The sequence below is a fragment of the Pelobates fuscus genome, chromosome 13 (assembly GCF_036172605.1).
Source record: "Pelobates fuscus isolate aPelFus1 chromosome 13, aPelFus1.pri, whole genome shotgun sequence".
Classification (NCBI taxonomy): Eukaryota; Metazoa; Chordata; class Amphibia; order Anura; family Pelobatidae; genus Pelobates; species Pelobates fuscus.
In genome coordinates this window covers 99,347,411-99,373,080 of record NC_086329.1, presented here as the reverse complement: position 1 = coordinate 99,373,080, position 25,670 = coordinate 99,347,411, and the positions used below count along the sequence as shown (strand labels likewise).

General features: G+C 39.6%; 1 protein-coding gene across 1 annotated transcript; it reads right to left on the bottom strand.

Annotated features, from left to right (window-relative positions):
* Positions 1 to 773: 773 nt before the first annotated feature.
* LOC134582666 (high affinity immunoglobulin gamma Fc receptor I-like) lies at positions 774 to 19,488 on the bottom strand. Its single transcript, XM_063439318.1, has 6 exons — positions 19,479 to 19,488; positions 19,107 to 19,394; positions 13,003 to 13,275; positions 7,778 to 8,050; positions 2,487 to 2,630; positions 774 to 871 (listed from the first exon to the last, which is right to left on the bottom strand). Exons 1-6 carry the CDS (start codon positions 19,486 to 19,488, stop codon positions 774 to 776), a joined length of 1,086 nt encoding a protein of 361 aa, XP_063295388.1.
* Positions 19,489 to 25,670: the final 6,182 nt, after the last annotated feature.

Sequence of the window (25,670 nt, the reverse complement as noted above, 5' to 3'; positions counted from 1 at the left end):
GGTCAATATGACTCCCATATTAATATAAAGAAAGTTATAAACCACAATTATGAATCCACATACCATGCCAGCTGTTCTCTGTATAAATTTGCCATGTGTGAAAAACATAGTACACCTTATGATTCAATAGCTTGTAGAACCACCTTTAGCAGCAATAACTTGAAGTAATGGTTTTCTGTATGGCTTTATGCGTCTCTCACATCATTGTGTAGGAATTTTGGCACACTCTTTTTACAATGTTGCTTCAGTTCATTGAGGTTTGCTGGCATTTGTTTATGCACAGTTCTCTTAAGGACTTTGGACTTTGACTGAGCCATTGCAACACCTTGATTCTTTTCTTTTTCAGCCATTCTGTTGTAGATTTGCCGGAGTCCTTGTGATCATTGTCCTCTTGCATTGCCCAATTTGGTGAAGCTTTAGCAGTCAAACAGATGGCCTCACATTTGACTCTAGAATACTTTGGTATACAGAGGAGTTCATAGTCGATTCAATGATTACAAGGTTTCAAGGTCCTGTGGCTGCAAGACAAGCCCAAATCATCACCCCTCCACCTCCATGCTGGACAGTTGATATGAGGTGCCTGTGCTGATATGCTGTTTGTTTTTTGCCAAATGTGGCGCTGTGTATTATGGTCTTGTCTGTCCAAAGGACATTGCTCCAGAAGTCTTGTGGTTTGTTCAGATGAAACTTTGCAAACCTAAGCCGTGCGGCCATGTTCTTTTTAGATAGAAGAAGCTTTCTCCTTCCAAACCTTCCAAACAAACAATACATGTTCAGTCTTTTTCTAGTTGTACTGTGATGAACTTTAGGTCCAAAGAGTCAGAGATGTGACTTTGCTGATGTCTTTTCTCCTTGGCATTGCGTGACACACCTGAATGGTCCAGACCAGCAAACTGCTAAAACTTTGGTGGTCACACTTGCTGATGGTCAATTAATAAAGGGCATTTGATTAGCAGCACCTGTCTGCTACTTAGCCTATTAGGTTCTATGGAAGCAGTAAGAGTGTACTTAATTTTTCACACATGGCTTCTCCATTTTGGGTTTATTTTGTGAAATAAATCATGACATGGTGTACTATGTTGTGTGTTGTTCATCTAATGTTGTATTTATCTAATTTTTAAACCCGCTAAGGAACAGATGATTGAATTCCAGAATTCCAAGAGGGTGTACTTTCTCTTTCCCATGACTGTATCTGTTACAAACTCCCCAATTACCACCCAATTACATTTACCTTATGCTGAATAAAAACAATTTAAGCTCTGTCATGTCACTCGTCACTTCACTTCTTGACAAATGTGTAGCACACATTGATATGCCCTGTGTCATTGTGATGCTATGTTTGACCCAGACCTCTTCACTGCCAGTGTTGTGTCATTCCCTCAACACAGTGTATGTACCTTCTGGTGCTTTTTAATCAACGCTAACTAAAAGGATTTTGCTATACTGTATTTAAACCCAAACCACACTCGGTACCCTGTCATGAACTTTAATTATCTAGACTTTTCCTGTTTGTGGAATTTTGCGTTCAGCCATACACTGTTAACCCAAAACCTGTTAACCTTTAAATAAAAAAATGGCTCACAGTTAAAATTAAATTTAGTAAAAGTAAAACAGATGCTCCCATTCCCAATCCATTCTCCCAAAATATGTTCTCAAATTTTTTAACTGGTCCTGTTTAATACTCGAGACAGATTTGAATATATTTTTTAACTGTTACTAATGGTTAAGGTAGGTGAATGGATGGTCTTATTTTGGGGCAGAGTTGAAAAACACTACTAAGGGGGGAGGGGGGGCGGATGCCTCATGCACCCCAGAGAACACATGGTAATAAGACCGTGACAGCTAACCCCTGACCCCGCCTAGTAGTAAACTGTGTCCTGTACTGCCATTCCCACCACAACCGCAACCTGAAACCTACCCACCCAAGCTCAAGTAGGGATTTATAGGCCCATACTCGAAGTGCTAGACCCACTCTCCGAGCTCCGAACCACGTCTTACACCTAACATCATTAGACCCTTGTGTATGTTATGGTTGGATAGGTCGCTAAACTGACACCTAGAGCATGTATCTCTCGACACGTCTCTTTATGAAAAGCTATGGATACTACGCTCAATTGCCCCACTTGACACTTCCAATGGTTCTCCTCGGGATCTGAGTGGCCGCACACGGGGGGCGGGGGGGGGGGGTCGGCATGGGGGGGAGGAAAACAGAAAACAGAATGTTAACATGTTGGCAGTTAATGATGATATGCTCATGTTCAGAGGTGACCTGCGTGTCGCTTCAATTGAAATGATAACTTACAGTTTTTGCATGTTACCGTTGATGTACTGATCGCCGGGACCTGCGTGTCCCAATTAATGTTTACTCAAAGTTGACTAATTGAACATAACACTTCAATAAACACATATTTACAAAAAAAAAGAAAAATACTACTAAGAGTTGTTCTAAAACTGTCAAACTTAGTAACTTGAAGTTCTCTATTTACCTCTTTTTGGCTGGTACCGGTATTGCTTACGAACAGCTTGAACAAGTTTGTGTCTAAACACAAAAGCAAGGATTACCACAATGAGCAGTAGAACCGACAGACAGGTAATGAGAATTGTCTGCCAGTATGTCTGACTTGTGGGCCCTGTGAGAAAAGAGGAGATAATGTTAACGACTTGCTGCTTGGCAAACTCCAGTTCTGTCCATCTTATGTTTAAATTGTAGCAGATATATCAACTATACCATTTCTGGGATAGATCATGTGTATTTTTTGGAAATTTGAGAAAATTCCTAATATGGTGCATTTTTTAATTTCTGATACTTTTCCACATTGCATAGAAAATAAGATTTCATTCATGTTAAACAGCTTCATGTTATACAGCTTCATTTTTTCTGCAAAAGTTAAAGGAGCACTATAGGGTCAGGAAAATAAACATGTATTCCTGACCCTATAGTGTTAACACCACCATCTAGCTCCCCATGGCACTTCATGCCTCCATAAATATAGCAAAATCTTACTGTATTCAAGCCTGAAGCTGTAACTCTGCATGCTGTTTGCCTCAGAAAAACAATCAGTCTGCTGACACAATCAGAAGTGGTAGCCTGATCCAATCACAATGCTTCCCCTTTGGATTGGCTGAGACTGTCAAGGAGGCAGATCAGGGGCAGAGCCAGCATAATTCAAACAAAGCCTTGGCCAATCAGCATCTCCTCATAGAGATGAATCTCTATGAGGAAAGTTCAGTGTCTGCATGCAGAGGGAGGAGATACTGAATGTTTGGATGCATTTTAGGGCAGCCATGACCCAGGAAAGATCTCTAACAGCCATCTAAAGAGTGGCCAGTGAAGTGATCACCTTTCTGTAATGTAAACACTGCTTTTTCTCTGAAAAGCCTGAAGGTAATGATTCTTCTCACCAGAACAAATTCAATAAGCTGTAGTTGTTCTGGTGACTATAGTGTCCCTTTAATGTAGGAAAAGGCTTAGCACTCACCCTGATAAACAGGATGGTTAAAGAGCAACTGTACTGACGAGAGAAGTGACAGTTCCTTTTTCATTTGCTCCAGATACTTTACTTCCATAGCATTTATGCATTGTGGACGACTTAACTGCCCCATGAAGCTTCAGGCACACTGGGGCAGCTACAGAAAAAAGTCTGTAACATGCTCAGCATCAGTGGTGTATCCTGGTTTTGTGCTGCCCTAGGCAGGACAAAACTCAGGCGCCACCCCCACCCAACCCTTCCCCCCGCCCCGCATTCTAAATACACACATTCACTAACAGATACGCATACACTAGCTAACAGAAACACACACTCGCTAACAGAAACACACACACACACTAACAGAAACACACACACTAACAGACACACTCACACTCAGTAACAGACAAACCCACTCACTAACAGACACTCACTAACAGACACTCACTAACAGACACTCACTAACAGACACTCACTAACAGACACTCACTAACAGACACTCACTAACAGACACTCACTAACAGACACTCACTAACAGACACTCACTAACAGACACTCACTAACAGACACTCACTAACAGACACTCACTAACAGACACTCACTAACAGACACTCACTAACAGACACTCACTAACAGACACTCACTAACAGACACTCACTAACAGACACTCACTAACAGACACTCACTAACAGACACTCACTAACAGACACTCACTAACAGACACTCACTAACAGACACTCACTAACAGACACTCACTAACAGACACTCACTAACAGACACTCACTAACAGACACTCACTAACAGACACTCACTAACAGACACTCACTAACAGACACTCACTAACAGACACTCACTAACAGACACTCACTAACAGACACTCACTAACAGACACTCACTAACAGACACTCACTAACAGACACTCACTAACAGACACTCACTAACAGACACTCACTAACAGACACTCACTAACAGACACTCACTAACAGACACTCACTAACAGACACTCACTAACAGACACTCACTAACAGACACTCACTAACAGACACTCACTAACAGACACTCACTAACAGACACTCACTAACAGACACTCACTAACAGACACTCACTAACAGACACTCACTAACAGACACTCACTAACAGACACTCACTAACAGACACTCACTAACAGACACTCACTAACAGACACTCACTAACAGACACTCACTAACAGACACTCACTAACAGACACTCACTAACAGACACTCACTAACAGACACTCACTAACAGACACTCACTAACAGACACTCACTAACAGACACTCACTAACAGACACTCACTAACAGACACTCACTAACAGACACTCACTAACAGACACTCACTAACAGACACACACTAGCAGACACACACACACTAGCAGACACACACTCACTAGCAGACACACACTCACTAGCAGACACACACTCACTAGCAGACACACACTAGCACACACACACACACACTCACAGGCAAACACACTAACAGACACACACACACAGACTAACAGACACACTCACTAACAGACACACACACACTAACAGACACAGACACACACTGACACACACACACACCCACATTAACACATTTGTTTTAATTTATTTAAACACCTCTCCCCCCCCAGCCTCCTTACCTTTGGGAATGCTGGGGGGGGTGTCTCTTCCTCCCTGGTGGTCCAGTGGCTGCTGGGCGGGCGGCACTGGCTGTCGGGCGGGCGGCTGGCTGGCGAGGGAGCTCTTCCTCTGAGCTGTCTGCTCAGCTCCCTCGCGTGCCGCCCGCAGAGTGAGGCTGGGAGGTGGAGCCAGAATATGACATCATATTCCGGCTCCCAGCCTCACTCTGCGAGGGAGCTGAGCAGACAGCTCAGAGGAAGTGCTCCATTGCCAGCCAGCCGCCCGCCCGCCAGCCAGTGCCGCCCGCCCAGCAGCCCGCCGGCATGTCTGTTAGCCGCAAGGCTAACAAGGCATTTGCCCTGGGCATTTGGGGGCGGCGTTTTTTGCCGCCCCCTGGAAAATGCCGCCCAAGGCAAATGCCTTGTTTGCCTCGCGGCTAATACGCCCCTGCTCAGCATTTATCTTTAAACAGTGCCATACAGACACATGCATGGTGCATACAGTTAATTACTAATTAGATAATGCAAACATCTCATTACTGACAGTGTCTCTTTAATAGTTTATTTCCAGGTTTGCCCACTGGTGGCTATGGAAGTGTGCTGCTATTTTGGGCACTAATTTACAAAAATAACATCAAGGAACTGGAAATAGTGCAGAGGTCGAATACAATATAAGTAGAATAGTAGACTTTAGCTTCGAAAAAAGGCTATAAAACCTGCACTTGGTTACATTAGGAGAGGAAGTATTTTTAGGTGACCACAGAAAAAAACTGAAACACTTTGATGTAGAAAATGTAGCAATACAACAGAGCCTTAAGAAATAGAGATAACTGGTAGTTCAGAACAAGATGCACTTTACATTTTGCATATTATTTCTGCTGAATATTGAAATCTCCTTCTATAAAGAGCTACTTCTCCAGTATGCTTAGAAAGTAATACAAGATGGAAAGAGCTATGGGCATTATGTTAAACAATTCCCTATGATTTACTACAAACTGTATTGTTGCAGGAAAGGATTGAGTCATATCCTGATGAGCAGGATTGCTGAATAAAACGGTAAACATATCTGCAGCGTTTACCAAGGTGAATAATAAAAAAATTAAAAAACGATACCTTACCTCCACAACATTTATGCGTTGTGGGCAACTTCACTGCTCCAAGAAGCTTAAGGCGCTCTGAGGCATCTATAGAGAATGTCTGTAACGTGTTCAGCATTTTGTTTTTCAGCATTGCCATACAGGCACATGCATGGTGCATACAGTTAATTAGTAATTGGGTAATGCACAAATCTATGCATTGTGAGGGCAACTATTAATATTTATTTCCAGATGTGATTGTGTAAATGTGCTGCTATTTAGGGCTCCAGTTTTCAAGAACTTTATAAAACTCAAAAAAGAGCAGAGGTCAGATACAAAATAAAGAGAATAAAAGATTTTAGCTTTTAAGTCTAGAAAACCTGCATTAGGCTACATTAGGAAAGGAAGTCTTTGACGTGGTCACAGGAAACCCTGAAATAGAAAATGCAACAGTATGACTGAGCGTAGGAAATAGAGAGAGCTTGTATTTAAATAGAAAACGTATTAAATAAGGGGTTGCAGGTGCATAATAATAAGGAGGAGGTAATGAGCTCAAATTGTTGTATCAGCGTGGGTTCTTAAACCAGACCCACATCTACACTATGAAGATATCAAATATAACGTGCATAACTGTGCATAGACATTTCATATACACTGATCAGCCAAAACCATTGATAGGCAAAGTAAATAAGATTGATTATATTCTTACAATGGCGAAAAATAATGGTGAAATGTCTGTGTCTCCAAAATGACAAGACTTGTAGGGTGTATGCAGTGATTAGTACCTATCAAAAGTGGTGCAAGGAAGGACAACTGGGGAACCGGCATTAGGCTAATAAACACTCGAGGCTCATTGATGCATATGAGGAGTGAAGGCTAGCCTGTCTGGTCCTATTACACAGAAGAGCTACTCTAGGTCAGATTGCTAAAAAACATAATGTTGGCCATAATAGAAAGATGTTACCCACTGCATCGCAGTTTGCTGCATGTAGGGCTGTGTAGGTGTAACCAGAGTGACCCCTGTCCACCACTGAAAGCACATTCAATAGGGACATGAGTGTCAGAACTGGACCTTAGAGCAATGGAATAAGGTTGCTTGGTCTGATGAGTTCCATTTTCTTTTATGTCAGGTGGATGGCCGGGTGTGTGTGCATTGATTACCTGGGGGAGTGATGGCAGCAGGATGCACTATGGGAAGAAAGCAGGCTGGTGGAGTTAGTATTATACTCTTGGCAACATTATGCTGGGAAACCTTGGGTCCTGGCATTCATGTGTATGTTAGTTTGACATGTACCACCTACCCAGAGATTGGTGCAGACCATGTACACCCCTTCATGGTAATTCTTCCTGATGGCAGTGGCATCTTTCAACAGGAAAATAATGTTTAGGAATAGTTTGAGGAACATGTCAAAGAGTTTAAGATGTTACCTTGGCCTCCAAATTCCCCAGACCTTAATCCGATGAAGTCTGTCTCTCTCGCTCGCTCGCTCGCTCGCTCTCTCGCTCTCTCGCTCTTATTGTATATCTCTCTAGAGGATGGACCTGTCTTTTATTATATTATTTTTACTGGAAGATACTTTACACGTATAGTTTCTGTGTTCCATACTCACCTAATATTTGGATATGTAACACCCGGCTTTTTTTCTTTACGTTGTAGTTTGAGGTTCTGACCTCACAGGTATAATTTCCTGAGTCCTCCAGCTTAACTGCCTGAACCTGGTACTTATTGGATGGACTGAATCCCTGGACCATCTCTCCATCTCTGTAGAAAGCAAATAGCAGGTTCGCGGAATCTCGTGCAGTTATGTTACAGGTCAGGGTCATCTTCTCACGTTCTATCATTACTTGTGGGCTCAGTTCAATTTGGGGGAATGAGAACAGCTCTAGAAAAGAGTGCATTAATATATATTACACCTTAATTTAGGATTTACAGTAAGCTTAATTTTTCTGACTATTTGCCTGCGTGGGTGAATGGATTACTTTAATAGTGATGCCAATTGTCTGCTGCTTTTTTATTTCTGGGGGATTTTGGGGTTATTCTATTTGGTTTCCTTTATGGAAAATGTATTTCTGTTTCTTTATATTATATGCGAAGCAGAGAGCTACTGGGTGTGTTGGAAATTTCTCAACCATTCTAATATTGAAAGCAATATAACAGTGAGGTGTGCATTACTACAGGAACCTTAGAACCACAGGGTAATGGGTAAATATCTAATGGCATCTTTTGTATTGTCTCATATCAGTGTTCATGCTATCATAAGGAAAACAATAACAGTATGCATGAAAGTATATCAAACTACTGCCTTTCAATTAGAACATCTCTGTCTTTCTAAAAGACAATATTGTTTAGCCAAATTGAGTGTTGATTAATGTGTTTTGTATAAGTGAGAAGAAAATGATATCTTCCTAAAATGACAAATAGTATGTCTATAGAGTATTAGGGTTTGGAGTTGCTTTCCACCCAGAGGTCCTGGATAAATTGCAAATGTTGAGCAAACAAATTATGGATGGACATAGCGAATGCTACAGGAGAATAGCATGGCAGTAACCCTACAAATCAAAGACAGAATGCGTATTCACTAAGCAAGAAATCGTAATGAACAAAAACAAATCTGCAATTCTGCCTAAATTTTAGATTCTGAATTAAATTCACTACAATTTAGTGTTTAGTGACTAAAGAAAATCAATATATTTTATTAAATATAAAGATGTAGACATGTGAAAAAGTATGTGATGTGTTTTTTTCAGAGGGGGATTAATTGCTTAAGCAGTATTCATTTTTGGTGAAGTCCACTTTGTGCTGCAAGGTCTCATGCTAGTGAGTGCCAGAAAGTCTTAGACTATTGGAGACTTGTAATGGGTAAGATGGCTCAAACCCTGGAATTTGCTGCCCTCATAGGTAGGTGTATGGTCAGGTCTGGAAAGTATCCTTGTAATGGAATTGTGAATGGGCTGAATGAGATCCAGGACAAGATGTTGGACTTGGTTGGTTCACTAGCTCAGATCCTCTGTTTGGTGGAAAATGCTCTCTGATCTGGACCTTCCTGCAATCCTCAGAGTATCAGAGAGTGGGTCCAATGCTGTGTTTGTTCAGTAATGAAAATGTGGCCATTTCGGCTGGACGCTGGAAAACAGCAGTTTTGCACTTGGATTTCAAACTGGGAGACCTCGGAAATAAAGAATTAGCTGTCCAGTCCCAGCTAACATTTTTCCAGAATCCTCATAATTATCCTTTTTACTTCTTTATATTATGCATACCTCAGACTGGAAGAAAGCTAAAGCTTTTGTTACTGTTATCCAAATAATGGTTTAAAATATGTGAACTTAAAATTACAGGTGGACAATCAGAACAATAATTTATATAAAACAATTTTTTGTTTGTTTGTTTTTTTTCCCAATAAGGTCAGCTCCGAAATTCAAATACTGGAACTTGAAAATGTATCACATTGTTCAATTCTACATTAACTCAGTTCTATGTGTGCTTTAAACAATGGAATTCTGTTAACTAGCAAATTATTTTATTAAACTCCACATGTTCTGAGTTTCGGGTTGTAAAATCACTTAATTTACTGGTAGGTTCTCACCTACACTGCAAGTGTTAAAAGGATTTTGTCATCTCTCAGTGATGGGAGGAGGCTACAACCAATCTTCTTAGCTGGATAAGCAGTTGCCATCTAGTCATAGCCCTTTGCTACCATCAACAAGATGATGGGAGGAAAAAAAGACAATTGGTGGCTAGGGTACAGTCACTAAATGTTGATTTAATTCACAGATCGCGAGAAGTGACCAACAGAAGAAAAAAAAAGAGAAGCAGTAGAAATAAAACAAATAAATACAAAATAATAAATAAAAATATTTATTTATGTATTTAATATATGTAAAATATAAATATAGATGTATCATTTGTTTTACAACTCTACTTCTTTTTCCCACCATTGGTTACTTTTCCTCATTTTAACTGTGAACCAAATGTACGAAAATGTGAAATATTTATATTACGTAAATAAGAACAACCAAAATGGGGTAGAAAATCCACTCACAGATAGTAGGTGGAACATCCAACCTAGAACAGAACGGATGAATGACCTCAAGCTATATCTCTTACTGATTATACAACACTGTTCCAGTTATCATTCTATCCATCCGTTTCTGTTCTTTACTCTATTTATGAACAATGGTAGACTCCTCCCCCTTAGAACGTGGTGAGTGTTGTCATCACGCCCACCTCCCCTGATTGGTCCGGACGACAGGGGATGCAATATGCCACTCTTTCCGATTTGTAGGTTCTGATTGGAGGTCTTACCTCAAGGGGAGTGTACTCACTCCTTTTATAAACGGTTTCTGATTCATATACTGGCTAGCTCTTGACAAAGGCGTACTGAAACGCCAACACGCGCATCGAGCTGATATTAGCCAATGCTTCTACTCTGAATTGAGTTTTCACTTTTTCTTTTTTTACTCTACCTGGGCTCCCACGGTGTTTAATATGCGCTAAAGCACCCTTTATAGCTTTCTATGGATTTTTGTTAGGCTGCCATGAAGCAGCAGTGAGTTTTGCCATTCGTTTTGGGCTAGACAGTTAGTCTAGGGCGTCCTAGGGTACCTCAATACTGGGAGGATCTCTACCTAAGATAAGTCTACCCTTTTGCAAGGCAGGTTTACCAATTATTACTCATTTGTTCTTGTAGCCTTCACTTTGGCTACTTGTGTTAAGTTAAAGTGTGACAGGGGCTACCTTACTCTCTGCTATTGATAAGGATGAATGCTCTACCCACTTTATATTAATATACTCTGACTACCTTTCATCCTCCACTCTATAGGGAGGTACTGGTAATACCTAGACACCTCAGGACTTAGTCCGGGCGCCTTTACATGTGACTACAGCTCTGTCTGAATTTTTATTATTTTTTGTTGTTGGCACCATAACCACTGCTAGACACCTACTATCCCATTTATTGGACCTCTGCTTCTGCTTAGCGCTATTTTTTCTCTTACTGTATGACCAGATTAGACCGTGTTGTCACACATTTATTAAGGGACCTAGGTGACTCTACTTTGACCTCTTAGAGGTTCATAATACTCACTCACCTGAACCCTATGTTTAGTAATGTGACTTTTTAGGATTAGCCCGCCCTGGTTTTTATAGGTTTTGGTGTTCACTCTATCACTGTTTAATACACATTTTTTGGTGTATTTAGTATATATTTTTTTAGTATTTTTCTAATAAAGGTTTATTATCCCATTTATGTTACTCTCTACATTAGGAGGTATTATTGAATGGGTAGGATGTTCCACCTACTATCTGTCAGTGAATTTTCTACCCTATTTTCGTTGTTCTTATTGTTGTAATTTTCTGGGGTTAAGCCCCCAATACCTCTTGAAACCTTCTCTGGAGTAGTGGTGGTGGTTCATTCCACTCCATAACCCCTTCCCTCTTTTTTCTAATTTATATTACGTATATAATTTGAAGTATTCTGATTGTACCATTTTCACATCCTTTTTTTTTTATTATTCTTTATTTTTGTAGTGCATCGCAGATAACGAGAAAATACATTGCAAACAGAAAAGACATTGCAAACAGTATTTGAAAAGAGTAAGCTGACAGTGTATATTTGAGAATAACAGCTAAAGGTAGTAAGCCCAGAGAAACGAGATAGATACATAGATAGATGAGGGGGAAAAAAATATAGGAACTGTTTGGGCTGCTGCCTTTTAGTCAAGCGGGTGATGAGATGCAATATCGGCCAGTACATAGCGCTCCACTCAGCCGATGCTGAGGCAAGAATAGTCCCCCATGTCTGTGCCAGTCTTTGGGCTCAGCGTCGGAAATGTAGGCCAATGACCCAGCATCTGCCATCAGTACCAGAACCGCCGTTCATCCAGCTTTAGTAGCTCCACAGTGGTTTCTGGAACCCTCTGCTTCATCTTGCATATTACCCGCTTTAGGGAGCGCAGGCATGGCCTTCTCCACCTCATGTGGATGACCTGATTACCAGGTGTTGCTGGGCAGCTTCCATGTCACCTTGAGGTTCTCGAGCGGAATTAGGGACCAGTGCATCTTGCCTAGCTTGTAGTTTCCACCAGAAGGCAGCGGATATTTAGTCCAGGCGGCATTGAAGAGATAGTGTCTCTCTGTGACCAGTATTAGCATACGCCATTTTAAGTGCGCCTCTCTGCGTGTCTGCAGTAGTTGCAGCCTCACCACATGTTGCCTGGTGGGTCAAGGGGGCCTCAGGGTGGGGACCAGGATCACCCCACTGGTCCAGCATTGTCATATAGCCACAAGTCAGCATGTGTCGGGCTGGAAGATCTACTGACGCCCAGCTCCAAAGACACCCACCAGGCCTCATATACAGTCGGCAGAGATCTTCATCTGGGAACCCGCCAATGACCTCTGAAAGCAACCCTGAGCTGGTCAATAGTTGCAGGATGTTAAGGAGTGCCAGGTAAATCAGGCTAGCAAGTGAAAATTATTGGCAACTGGACTAAATCATGTGAATCGTGAGGAACTCTCAAAAAACACATCCAGTCGCCATTGCAGTCAGGCCTCGCCCCCCTTTTCACATTATTTTTTTGTTTACCCAAATTGTTTTCACTAATGTTTTTCATAGACGAGAGGAATGAGTGTCGTAGGTGCCAAACTAAATTTCATTTTTGGAAAAGTGGATTCTGCTGAACCCAATTTCTCCGCTGTGCACAAGTTTACCATGCAGGCTGTAATAATTCAGCCAATCCACGAATATACCCAGATGAGCCTTATTTCCAGCAAAAGTATAACATTCCTGCATGGCCTCTTATATCCCCACTACCAGCAGGTTTCCATGAATGAACTCACCTTGTATCTGGATATGTAACACACGGCTTCTCTTCTTTACATTGTAGTTTGATGTTGTGATCTCACAGGTATAATTTCGAGAGTCCTTCAGCTTAACTGACTGAACCTGGAACTTATTGGATGAACTGAATGCCTGTACCATCTCTCCATCTCTGTAGAAAGCAAATAGCTGGCCTGTGACATAGCTATAACTTGTGTAACATGTCAGGGTCATCTCCACATCTTCTGTCACCTCCTGTGGGCTAACTTTAATTCTGGGGAAAGAGAACAAATCTGGAAGAAAATATAACACAAATGAAATGGGTACTGGAACCAGTGGTAAGAAACGCACATTATTTTATCATTACTATACTTTCTTGATAAAGCGCTATCAAATTCTGCAACATTATCCATAAGTACATTGGTATAAGTAAAAAGACACAATACTAATACAGGGGTAGATGACTGCATGGGTTTGGGAAGTTGTTCAGTAGAAAGTTCTGGCAAAGGAAACATATAAGCCAATTTAACCCCTTAAGGACACATGACATGTGTGACATGTCATGATCCCCTTTTATTCCAGAAGTTTGGTCCTTTAAGCTCTGGCTTGCATATTTTTTCTTTAGTGACATTTCACTCAAGTAATGTATTATCTATGTCAGACATGAACATGATAAGATCTTCTGAGCCCGCAGGAAGTTCCCTGGCTGCCACCTCATATTGTAGGGTGTCAGATAATTCCTCCTCAAAGGCACAGACCAAAGCCATGTTGTTCCAATTGGTCTCAGAAGTACTCTGCTACTAACCTAGAGTCTTTTTTTATTCTCATAAGTTTCCTACCAGGATTCCTGGCTCTGCCAGGACTAAATACACGTTTAAATGTCACCATGAAACTAGGGATATCAAACATCAGTAGATCATCCAATTCCTATGAAGAATTGATCCATGCCAGAGTCTTCACTTCCATTAAATTCACAAAAAAGCCAATCTTGGCTCTGTCTCAAAATGCACCCCTACTTAATTAAGGAAGACAAACAGAGCTGGATCTCCATTGTAATGTGGCGGAGGAGGAGTGAGGTGCATAGAGGAAGCAGAAACCTGGGCTGCCATCTGACTGACTGATTCTCAAGCTAGAGGCCGGACGTTCTAGTGAGGATGGTTTGCAGCACATGTGCAAACTGATCCATCCTGTGATTCCTATCTTCCATTTGTGCCTAGAGAAAACAGTAGAGGAACACCTACCAGTCCGTAGAGTGGCTGGGCTAGTGCCTAAGACAGATAAATTAAATATTTGCAAGCAGATAAACGAGAGACTGGCAAAAGACTAATATAATAAAGTTACACAGAATCGATAGTCAGGCCAGGGTCAGGATAACAGAGAACAAGAATAGTCAAACAAGCCAAGGTCAGAAAACAGTTAATTCAATAGACAATATAAACACCCTCTCAGGTAACAAGAACCATGACAGGGAACGGAACAAGGACAACCAGGAAGCATATATACCCTATACTGGGTTGAAATTGATTACAAAGGACCATGATGTCACACGTGTCTATACATCATCACAAATGCCACATAGACTGACATTATAAAAGGAGACCAATAGAAGGGATCCATGTTATATATGATGTCAGCAGAACACAGAAGAGACATAATTTCTGTGATCATACAGTGCCATGAGAGTTAGGTATTGTGACAGTAACTCTGATGTCATCTGGGCATGAAGATTTAAAGGTACAATGTTTTGTTATTCTGGTTTACAGTTTTAGTGGCTTATGACCTGCTGGTATGGTTATTTATTTATTTATAGTGATGTCGCGAACATAAAATTTTCGGTTTGCGAACGGCGAACGCGAACTTCTGTAAACGTTCGCGAACCGGGCGAACCGCCATAGACTTCAATGGGCAGGCAAATTTTAAAACCCACAGGGACTCTTTGTGGCCACAATAGTGATGGAAAAGTTGTTTCAAGGGGACTAACACCTGGACTGTGGCATGCCGGAGGGGGATCCATGGCAAAACTCACATGGAAAATTACACAGTTGATGAAGAGTCTGGTTTTAATCCATAAAGGGCATATGACATATGACATATTGACACCTTGACATATGGATTGACACCTGTCCTCAGAGACCCTGATACACACTGACACAGAGCAGAATAGGTACTGTTCCTCCTACATAGGGTCACTTGGCAGATATGGATTGACACCGGTCCTCAAGGAACCTTATATGACACAGAGCAGAATAGGGACTGTTCCCCCTACATAGGGTCACTTGGCAGATATGGATTGACACCTGTCCTCAGGGACCCTGATACACACTGACACAGAGCAGAATAGGGACTGTTCCCCCTACATAGGGTCACTTGGCAGATATGGATTGACACCTAAAATGGAAAAATGGATGCTGTACAGGAGGAGGGAGGGTCTGCTGCTGATTGGCTGGAATGTGTCTGCTGACTGTGAGGCACAGGGTCAAAGTTTAGTCAATGATGACGAATAGGGGGCGGATCGAACCGCGCATGTGTTCGCTGGCCGTGGCGAACGCAAACACGCTATGTTCGCCAGGAACTATTCGCCAGCGAACAGTTCGGTACATCACTATTTATTTATTTATTTTAATTAATTTTTTATTGGAGCAATTTTTTCCATATACAACAAATATACTGCACCTTGCAATCAAGTTCATAAGTTATGCAGCAGACAAATAAATAATTACGTTTCATATTAAACATATTACATCGTTATGCAACGTCAGAATAATTAAAACATGATCACATAGTGACCAGCATAGAATATAACTTAGAAATAGAAAAAAAAAGAGCAGGAGATCAATACTATTTTATATGATAATAAGTATGTCCAATATTAGTTTAATAAGGAGAATCTATCTAAAGAGACGACTGTCCAAATAATCCCTTATATTTTTTTTAACCATTCATAATACCAGTCTTTTTTCTTCGAGATACAAATCATATTATTGATCAACTCATATTCCATCGAAATTTGAAACATAATTTGATCAATCAATAACCATTTATGGAACGGCTTTGATGATTTCCATTGTCTCGCAATAATAATTTTAACAGCAACTAAACAATGAGTGGCAAAACAAATATCTTTTTGTGATTTGAGTTTCCAATTAAGATGCAAAAGAGCAGAGACTGCATTTTCCGTAATTTTATTGGCAGTCATAGACGTAAAAATGTTAAAAGCCCATGACCATAAAGGTCTAACAGCAGGGCATGACCACCAGATATGAATATATGTACCTGGATGACTACCACATCTCCAACAAGTAGGGTCAAAGGAATCATACATTCTAGATAATCTAGTCAGAGTGTAATACCATCTAAAAAGAACCTTAAAGTGGCATTCAGACAAATTCAGACAATGAATATGTTTGTTTAAATGACTCAAAGAGGAGTGCCAGTCATCTAAAGGGATCTCAAGTTCCAATTCTTGTTCCCACGTCTTAATTAATTTATAGGGAGATTCCTTAAGGCCTTCCAACATGGATGCTGCAACAAACGTGATCTTTTTGATAGATTGGTTACTAAATATAAATTCAAATTTTTTGGCAAATATAGAAGAAGAGTTAATAACATTTTTATGAATACATTTATTTATATGAAGATAGGTGAAAATTTCTCTCCGTGGAATATGAAGGGTGTCTGTAATGCACTGAAAAGACAATACATTGTCCCCCTGCATGGTATCTGCAATCTTTAATTTGTCAGCATTGACCCAATTCCTTAACGAGAAGTCTTTTATCATTATTTCTAATATATCGAGTTGTGATAAGTGAAGGCAGAGAGGCCTTTTAACCGCATGGGAAGTATGTGTTGTATGTGTGGTGTGCAACACAAAGCTACATTTAGTTATGGTCCCCTGGGGTGGAGCATTTGGAGAGCAGGGTGGGCCAATGCTCCACTCCTCAGTTTATACACAACTGGGAGAAATAAGGTCCAGGCCAGAGTTTTTTGGAACTGTCTGCAACCCACTGATCAGCTGCAGATAATCAGCTGTAGCAGTGGGAATAAACCCCTCCCTGCTAGGCAGGTAAAGGGGGATTGCTGGTTTCCTCCCTGGAAGCAGGTGGTAGAGAGGCTGTTCTCTCCAGTGAGAGAGTCAAGGAGACTGAACACTGGGAGTGCAAAAAGAAAGCAGTTAAGGCTGGCTTGGAGCACTGGGAGTGCAGAAAGGAAAGCAGTTAAGGCTGGCTTGGAGCACTCCCAGTGCTCAAGGAAAGCAGTTAAGGCTGGCTTGGAGCACTGGGAGTGCAGAAAGGAAAGCAGTTAAGGCTGGCTTGGAGCACTGGGAGTGCAGAAAGGAAAGCAGTTAAGGCTGGCTTGGAGCACTGGGAGTGCAGAAAGGAAAGCAGTTAAGGCTGGCTTGGAGCACTGGGAGTGGAGAAAGGAAAGCAACAGGCTGACTAAACACTGGAGTGCAGAGAGCTGACAGAGACACTAGGTTGGTGAAACCAATATTATTTTTGTTATAGTTCAACCCCTGAGAGATAGGGAATCTGATGTTAGCTACTGCTCAGACGAGCTAGGTTTTTGTTTATAGGGATCTGTGTTACATTATTGTTTTTTTCATTTACTGCTGTCTCTGTAGAGAAACTCAACAATAAAGCGCTTGGAATTAAGTTACTTTTAAAGACTGTGCATGTTTGTATCCAAAAGGACCGTGCTAACTGCAGACAAGGATCACAGAGTGTACACGATTTAGGTATAAGATTATTAAGGCCTAATTTTTTCTTAATTTCTAGCCATTCTTCCAAAGTTTGGGATAATGTCATCAAACTTGTTTAAGAAGAGTTCATTAAGATGTTTCTTGTAACTGTCCAGATATAATATTGTAATTGTTCTATATGAGCCACTTCAGACTCAATAATGAACCATGGTTCGGAAACCTGTTTAGGATCCTGCAAGGTATATATATATGCCTAATAATATTTGCGTGGTAACTATAGATAATGCTTGGGAAGTTTAGTCCACCATTAGTCAATTTTTTAGTTAGAATCTTCTGACTAATTCTAGGTTTTTTGTTGTTCCAAATAAAATTATTAAAGCTTGATTGAATCATTGCTAACCAGGGTCTAGGGACTTTAAGTGGAATCATGGAAAACAAATATAACCACTAAGGAAGGATATATGCAATAATAATAATAATTATTTTACCTTGCCATGAAGTTTCAAGATTTTTCCACTTTTTAAATTTAAGATTCATATTTCTCATGAGAATCCAAACATTCCTCTCCATAATGCTAGAAACATTAGCAGTTATAACTAATCCTAAATGGTTTATTTCTGCATCTGTCCATATAAATTTATAAGTCTGGGATAAGATGTTTACGTTTGAAACGAATGTAAGTCATGCGGCGTTCGGTTAGTTTAGCTGGGATCTGAGCGGTATTCACATGAAATGTACCCGCAGACCCCAGCTATCTACCGAACACCGGTTCATGCAAATCAGACGAATATTGTTAAAGTTATATATTTTTATGTGAATTGTCAGTTCTGCTGCACGAGGGGATAATCCACTTAACAGTCTATTTCAGTGGGAGTATCCCTCTCGTGCAGCGGTGCCCGATGGGAGAAATGTATCAACGGTTAAGTCCCCCATGTAGTCCCTTACTGTATCACCCCTGCTTTGTCAGTAAGGAAACCCCTTGCATGGGGACTTGCATAAATACTGGAAGTTCTGAATAAAGCTGCTAGTTGACTCCCAGACTGTGTTTCGTCCGGTTATTGGGAGGATTGGGGATATTGCCTTACTTTTCAGCGCTGACTGTGGATTTACCTGTTATACCAGCGGAGATCGTGGATTCTAATATTGCACTCTGCTACAGTTCCTTATATTACACCTGTGTCTTACAGGCCTCTCAAGCTGTATTCTCCATCAATCTATGGGATTTCAGAATTATTTTAAATTAATTAAGTTTGGCGCTGCCAATGTTTATTGAATAGACTGCCTGCCTTTACATATGCAGGATTAGCTGCTATGAACCGCCTGGGTTCTATGGGTGTTTGTATATGCATACTGCCTGTGTACACTTGGAATGTAAATATATGGGGGAAGGGAAATTATTGAAGAATATGGAGAAGATAAATGTACCTTGTTTCCTGACATATATTATTCTGCTCTTTTTCCTCACACTGTTGGTTACAGTTTTCACTTCACAGGTAAAATATCCAAAATCTACTGGTTGAATTGACTGAATCTGGTATTTATTGGATGAACCAAATTCCTGCACATTCTGCCCGTCTCTGTAGAAAGCAAACTGTAATTCCGTGGCCGATCTGTTTGGGCTGAGAGTCGTGTCACATGTCAGGGTCACGTCCATACCTGTTGTCAGAGGATTTGGCAAGTAGGACGCATGTAATTCCGGGTAAGAAAATAGCTCTAAAAGGAAAATCAGCAAAATGATATATGTTGCAGAGAATTATATATTGAAAATACAGAAAGCCTTAAAAAACCATAAATAACTATCAGACATTTTATTCTATTTTATAGTATTTAGCTCCACTCTCAGTGTCTGTTTTCAGCATGACAGGTGTATAGTCGCCATTTGGGCAGTCGGAATCCAGGACAAACCACCCCCATATCCTAACCCAATAACACACAGACACTACGTAATATGGGGCAATTTGTCCACAGCTTTATTAACCAATAATTAATAATAATAATAATAATAATAACGATAATAAATTAACAGATAAACATGGGTCATTGCCCCCCATACTCCGCCCCCTCGCATCCTGTTCCTTCGGCTACCATACAAAAGGCAATGACCCCCATATAATAACACATATACATATTTATAACATACACCAACATTATTCCAAAGTGCCAACCATCCATTAACCACGGCAGGGGTATACCCGGATACCCCTGCCCCACCAGGTTCTGAGCCACCTCCAGGACTCGAAACCTCTCAACCACCGATGACCACAATCTGTTTATTCCACCTCACGTTCATCCAGGGGAGCCTATTTCCTCTCCTTCAGCTCCCCGTCCCGCCGCTGTGAAAGAAACGGGTTAAATAAACACATAACAAACAAAGGGAGGGTGGGTGGGACAAACTCAACCAGGTAGAAAGTTAGAATGACTCACCTAAAATGGCTGCTCATTTAAATAGCCAATCCTACTTACCCATAATTCCAACCCTTGCTTACTTCCTCCTAAGCCCGCCTCCTAACCCCTGTCAAGGCCTTTTTCCGCTTAGCTGCGCTCTAGCTACATGGGGCTACAGGAAATGGATTGTTGAAGATAATAGAATTTCTCTGATATTACCGTGTTCACTAACACCACGGACAGCTTACACAGATTATAATGTAAACACTCTATGTAAACACCCTAAATAGCGCTTTTAGATCTACAGTGTCAGTATGTCAGGGTATTTATATCGGCAGACATTTGTGCTATGATAGAAATACAAAGTGCATATTCTGAAGTCATTGCTAAACAGACCAGACTCCATTTTGTTATTCTCAAGTTAACAAAGACACAACATTTCTTTCCTTTCTCTATTGCTGACCGCTTAGCCAGAGCTGAATGGAATGTGTATATAAACAAACCAAATAGATAAGACCTTGAGAATGGGGGTGGACAGACTGTCTAATTGCGAATGGAATAAGAATAAATTCTAAACCCAGACTTAGGTGACAGAGGAGATTAAACAATTAAATTTTACTTTCGATATTGTACAACGTCCCATTATAGTTTAAGGTGAAACTTAGTTCACAAACTATCAATTTTAGGAAATATAGCAGAATTTGCAGACGCATGGTCTGGACAAAACTGAGAAAGACCCTGTGATCTGACAGATAAAATAAATAATAGCCATCATAAAGATAACGTAAATGACGTCAAAAATAGCCACCAGGAAAAGTTAACTCTTTCCTGGATAGGTATGTCTAGTGGAACAATACTACCATCTAGAGCTCAAATACGAAAATGATTACCTAGAAGGCAACCACACCCCACATTTGTGATTGGCTATCACTTAGAGGAATTTCCCCTTTAAAAAGTTAAGACAAGGGAAGAGTGAGGAGGATTCAGAAAGATTCAAAGATTGAAGAGAGAGACATTACGACACTCTGGGGATTCAGAGAGATCCAGGCAGAATCGGGTGACCAGAGTAACCAAGAAACTCTCACACTTCATGCAGAGAACCACTTAGCTACCTGGGAATATCTGATGAGAAAATATCTACATAACTGGTAAATATACAAGCATTTAATTAATTAATTTAAATTAATTAAAATTAATAGCATGATATATGACTGGATAAATCATGTTTGATTTCATATTTAGAAATCTTAATTATTAAAGAATATATATATATGGTTATAGCATCCTATCTGCAGCTGGGATCAATATAATCCTTAACCCCTTGAGGACGCAGGACGGTTCAGGACCGTCATCGGCATTTTTGCGTTGCCGACCGACGACGGTCCTGAACCGTCCTAAATTTAAAATGTACTTACCCGATCGCCGTCGTTCCCCCGGCGGCGATCGGCGGTGCTCCCGGTGTGGGGAGACTGCCTGCAGCCCAGACAGTCTCCCCATGGCGGTTTAGGACCCCTGGGGCCATGTGATCGCCCAACAGGGCGACCACATGGTCACAATAGGTGTCCTAGTCTCTGCCTGCAGGGGGACTGTCTGTGCTGACAGGCAGTCTCCCTGCATGTGTAAAATCATAAAAAAAAATAAAGTTATAGTTAATAAAAAAAATATATATTATTATATATGTGTATATATATGATATATAGACATATATTATACCTATATAATATATGTCTATATATCATATATATAATGTCATGCTAAGTGTATTTTTATATTAATATGTACATATATTAATATAAAAATACACTTATAATTAATTTGCACACGTATATATATAATAACTATATATATTGTATATATATATATTATTATAAAATACGAATAATAAATAATTTAAATTAAATTAAAAAAATTAAAAATAATAATAAAAAATTGAAAAAAAATTATATATCTATACGAAATTTTATTCTAACTGTATTTTGATATTAATATATATATTTATATTAAAATACACTTAGAATGAAATTGTGTATATATATCTATGTATATTTAAATAAATAAAAAGAATGCGAACTATTCATATGTCGATATACAAAATTACATAAATAATTATATAAATATACACGTAGACTTCAAATATATAAATATGCATATATATTTAAATTCTACGTGCGTATTTAGGTAATATTTTTACATAATTAAGTTATTTTATTGATTGCAATTTAAGGGACCTGCCTGCCAACCCAGGCCGAAAGACCAGAGAATTTAATTTGCTATCACTGTATTTTACCCTGTAACGTTCTACGACACCCTAAAACATGTACATGGGGGGTACTGTTTTACTCGGGAGACTTCGCTGAACACAAATATTAGTGATTCAAAACAGTAAAACATATCACAGCGATGATATTGTCAGTGAAAGTGACTTTTTTTGCATTTTTCACACACAAACAGCACTTTTACTGATATAATTGTTGTGATACATTTTCCAGTTTTGAAACACTAATATTTGTGTTCAGCAAAGTCTCCTGAGTAGAACAGGACCCCCCATGTACAGGTTTTATAGCGTTTTTGAAAGTTACAGGGTCAAATATATAGGTCAAATATTTTTACATTGAAAATGGCCAGGTTGGTTACGTTGCCTTTGAGAGCGTATGGTAGCCCAGGAATGAGAATTACCCCCATGATGGCATACCATTTGCAAAAGAAGACAACCCAAGGTATTGCAAATGGGGTATGCCCAGTCTTTTTTAGTAACCACTTAGTCACAAACACTGGCCAAAATTAGCGTTCAATTTAGTTTTTTACTTTTTTCACACACAAACAAATATGAACGCTAACTTTGGCCAGTGTTTGCGACTAAGTGGCTACTAAAAAAGTCTGGACATACCCCATATTGAATACCCTGGGTTGTCTACTTTTAAAAAAATATGTACATGTGGGGTGTTATTTAGCAATTTATGACAGATAACAGTGTTACAATGTCACTATTGATACATTTTAAAAATGTATGTTTTGAAACCGCAATATCCTACTTGTACTTATAGCCCTATAACATGCAAAAAAAAAGCAAAAAGCATGTAAACACTGGGTATTTTTGAACTCAGGACAACATTTTGAATCTATTTAGCAGTTTTTTTCATTCGCTTTTGTAGATGAGTAAAAGATTTTTCACATAAAATTCAAAAAACGTGTATTTTTTTCAATTTTTCATCATATTTTTTCATTTTTTTTAAATTAAATTAGATGAGATTATATAAATAATGGTATGTAAAGAAAGCCCCTTTTGTCCTGAAAAAAAACAATATATAATTTGTATGGGAACAGTAAATGAGAGAGCGGAAAATTACAGCTAAACACAAACACCACAAAAGTGTCAAAAAGATGCCTGGTCGCAAATGTACAACATCGCAAAAAAAGTCCAGTCCTTAAGGGGTTAATGTATTTGTGTGATTAATATCACGTTAGCATATCATGACCATTTATCCAGCTGTATTGATTGGCTCTAAAATAAGATAAAATATCTGTTTAGACAAATTAATTAAAATATCAGCTTATAGAACATAGTAGGTTTTCTCATTGGATGCAAGGAAATGTTTAAAGATTATTGACTATTTAAATATTATTTTTATTTAATATTACATAGGAATAGATCTTAAATCCCTAGAAGAGGTTTAACCAGCATTGAAAGGGTTATTTCTAACTGCTAGCTAAGTTCTATTGCCCTACACTGCAGCTCAGTGTGAAACTCACATTCTTTCTCCCTGTAAAGCCTATCATAAATTGTCCTGACAGCTAAGTGCTGTAGAGGCGTTTATACTAACCAGGAAGTAAACTGCCACTTTGTATTGCATATTGTTTTTATATTGCATATTCATTGATTATTACCATAATGTATTGCATATTGTTATACTCTAATTCCATTGATTATTATCATGCATGTTACTCATCATTATTATTTAAATTGTTAAGAAATAAACATCTATTTTTATAACAATTTGTGATTTTTAATTACCGGTATATGGTTATACATTTCATTTAACACGATAACGATTAGGGATCTGAGAATTGAAAATCGTGGGCAATTTCTCATCTGTTTACATTAATATCCCATAAATATCCCCACAAGTAATAGCGTTCCTTTAAGGACTGAGGCAAAAGTACAAGTTCTGACCGAAACAAAACCTAGAATTTGCGCTATATGTTTGTTCAACCATAATTTACATATTTCATGTTAAGTACATTAAGTTTCATCTGCCATTTGAGTGCCCAGTTCCCCAGTCTATTTAAATCCCTCTGTAGTTAACTGATATCCTACTCACATTGTTTTACTTTATAGAGTTTTTTTGTCATCTGCGAACACTGACAAATACACTTTTTTTTTTTTGTGTCATTCTTTGTTTTATTGAGCCATATTCGGTTACGGGTACAGAATAAAGAAAGGGAGACAATAATAATTTGTACAAGTTGGGGGTTTCACAGTGTGATACATATTGTCTTATAAAATCGTCAGCCTCTTTTTATGTAAACAACAGGCATATATTAACTTTGCTAATAGAACCTTAAACAGTACTTTTCTAGGCAAACTTATTACAATAGAGAGTCATCAGGCTACATAACATTGTAGACCCATTTGAGATGATTAAATTTGCTGGTTAAACATTTAAGAGGATTGCCTGTTAGGTGGCTATCCTGGAACTCAATAAGGGGATAAACCATTTGCAAGGGGGTTGTTGCTTTAAACTTGCGTCCATTGGGGGTTAACTGTATGGCTGTGTGAGTGTACTAAGAGCGTTCGTTTACAATATATTGGGCTCACGGCAGGTGTGCACTTATGTATAAGGCGCCCTTGAGTGCTAGGCTATGTAGATTGGGCATATGCCCTGATTCACCTTGTGGGTAGAGTAGTCTAGAGGGTCGTGGCGTAGTTCCCATACGAAATTGGGAAAGAACTTAATATAGTATATATATAATAGCAGAATCATACTAGTAGCTGTTGTACGACTACACATGGCGTTACGGCTATTGTGTGTGTCTTGAGGTTTACCCCCCTTGAGCCGACTCAGAGCCAGATTCAGCCTATGTCCATAGGGGGTACCATGTAGGTTGAGGGGTTGCGCTGCCCAGATTAACGTTTTAGTTTTAATGAGAGAGAGGTATACGGATATTCTAACCATACGTGACCTTGTTATGAGCGCGGTTCCCTAGGTATGGTTGTGGTTACCAACGCGTTCCTGTCAGTTAAGCAAGGGGCATGGAACTATCAATACACCCACATCACAATTCATCTTATGCCTTGGTCTTATGCCTTGTGAAGCCGCCTGCATAGACAGAGGCTAACTATCCTGGTTGGGGCATGTGTAAAGGGTTGTCCTCTTCAGGTATCCAGGCATAGTACTAATTACTCACAGGGCGCAGGAAGATTTTCACTGTATATCTAAACATAGCTATTTTGTATACAGAGTCAATATGTTAAGTCACTGCGTATGGGTCGAGAAAAAATAAAATAAGACATAAACATAAAGCATTACAGTAGTAGAACATGCACAAATTTGGGGTCACCCAGGCTGGAGTAGATACGTGTGTGGAGTGACTATTGTTGGTGGA

Bases quoted from the DNA above. Each gene is read 5' to 3' on its own strand.
- LOC134582666 (XM_063439318.1), bottom strand. The intron at 8,051-13,002 runs GTGAGTTCATTC...ACTCTTTTCTAG, and splicing joins GTTACATATCCAGATACAAG to AGCTGTTCTCATTCCCCCAA. The intron at 872-2,486 runs GTAAATAGAGAA...TGGACCATTCAG, and splicing joins CCGGTACCAGCCAAAAAGAG to GTGTGTCACGCAATGCCAAG.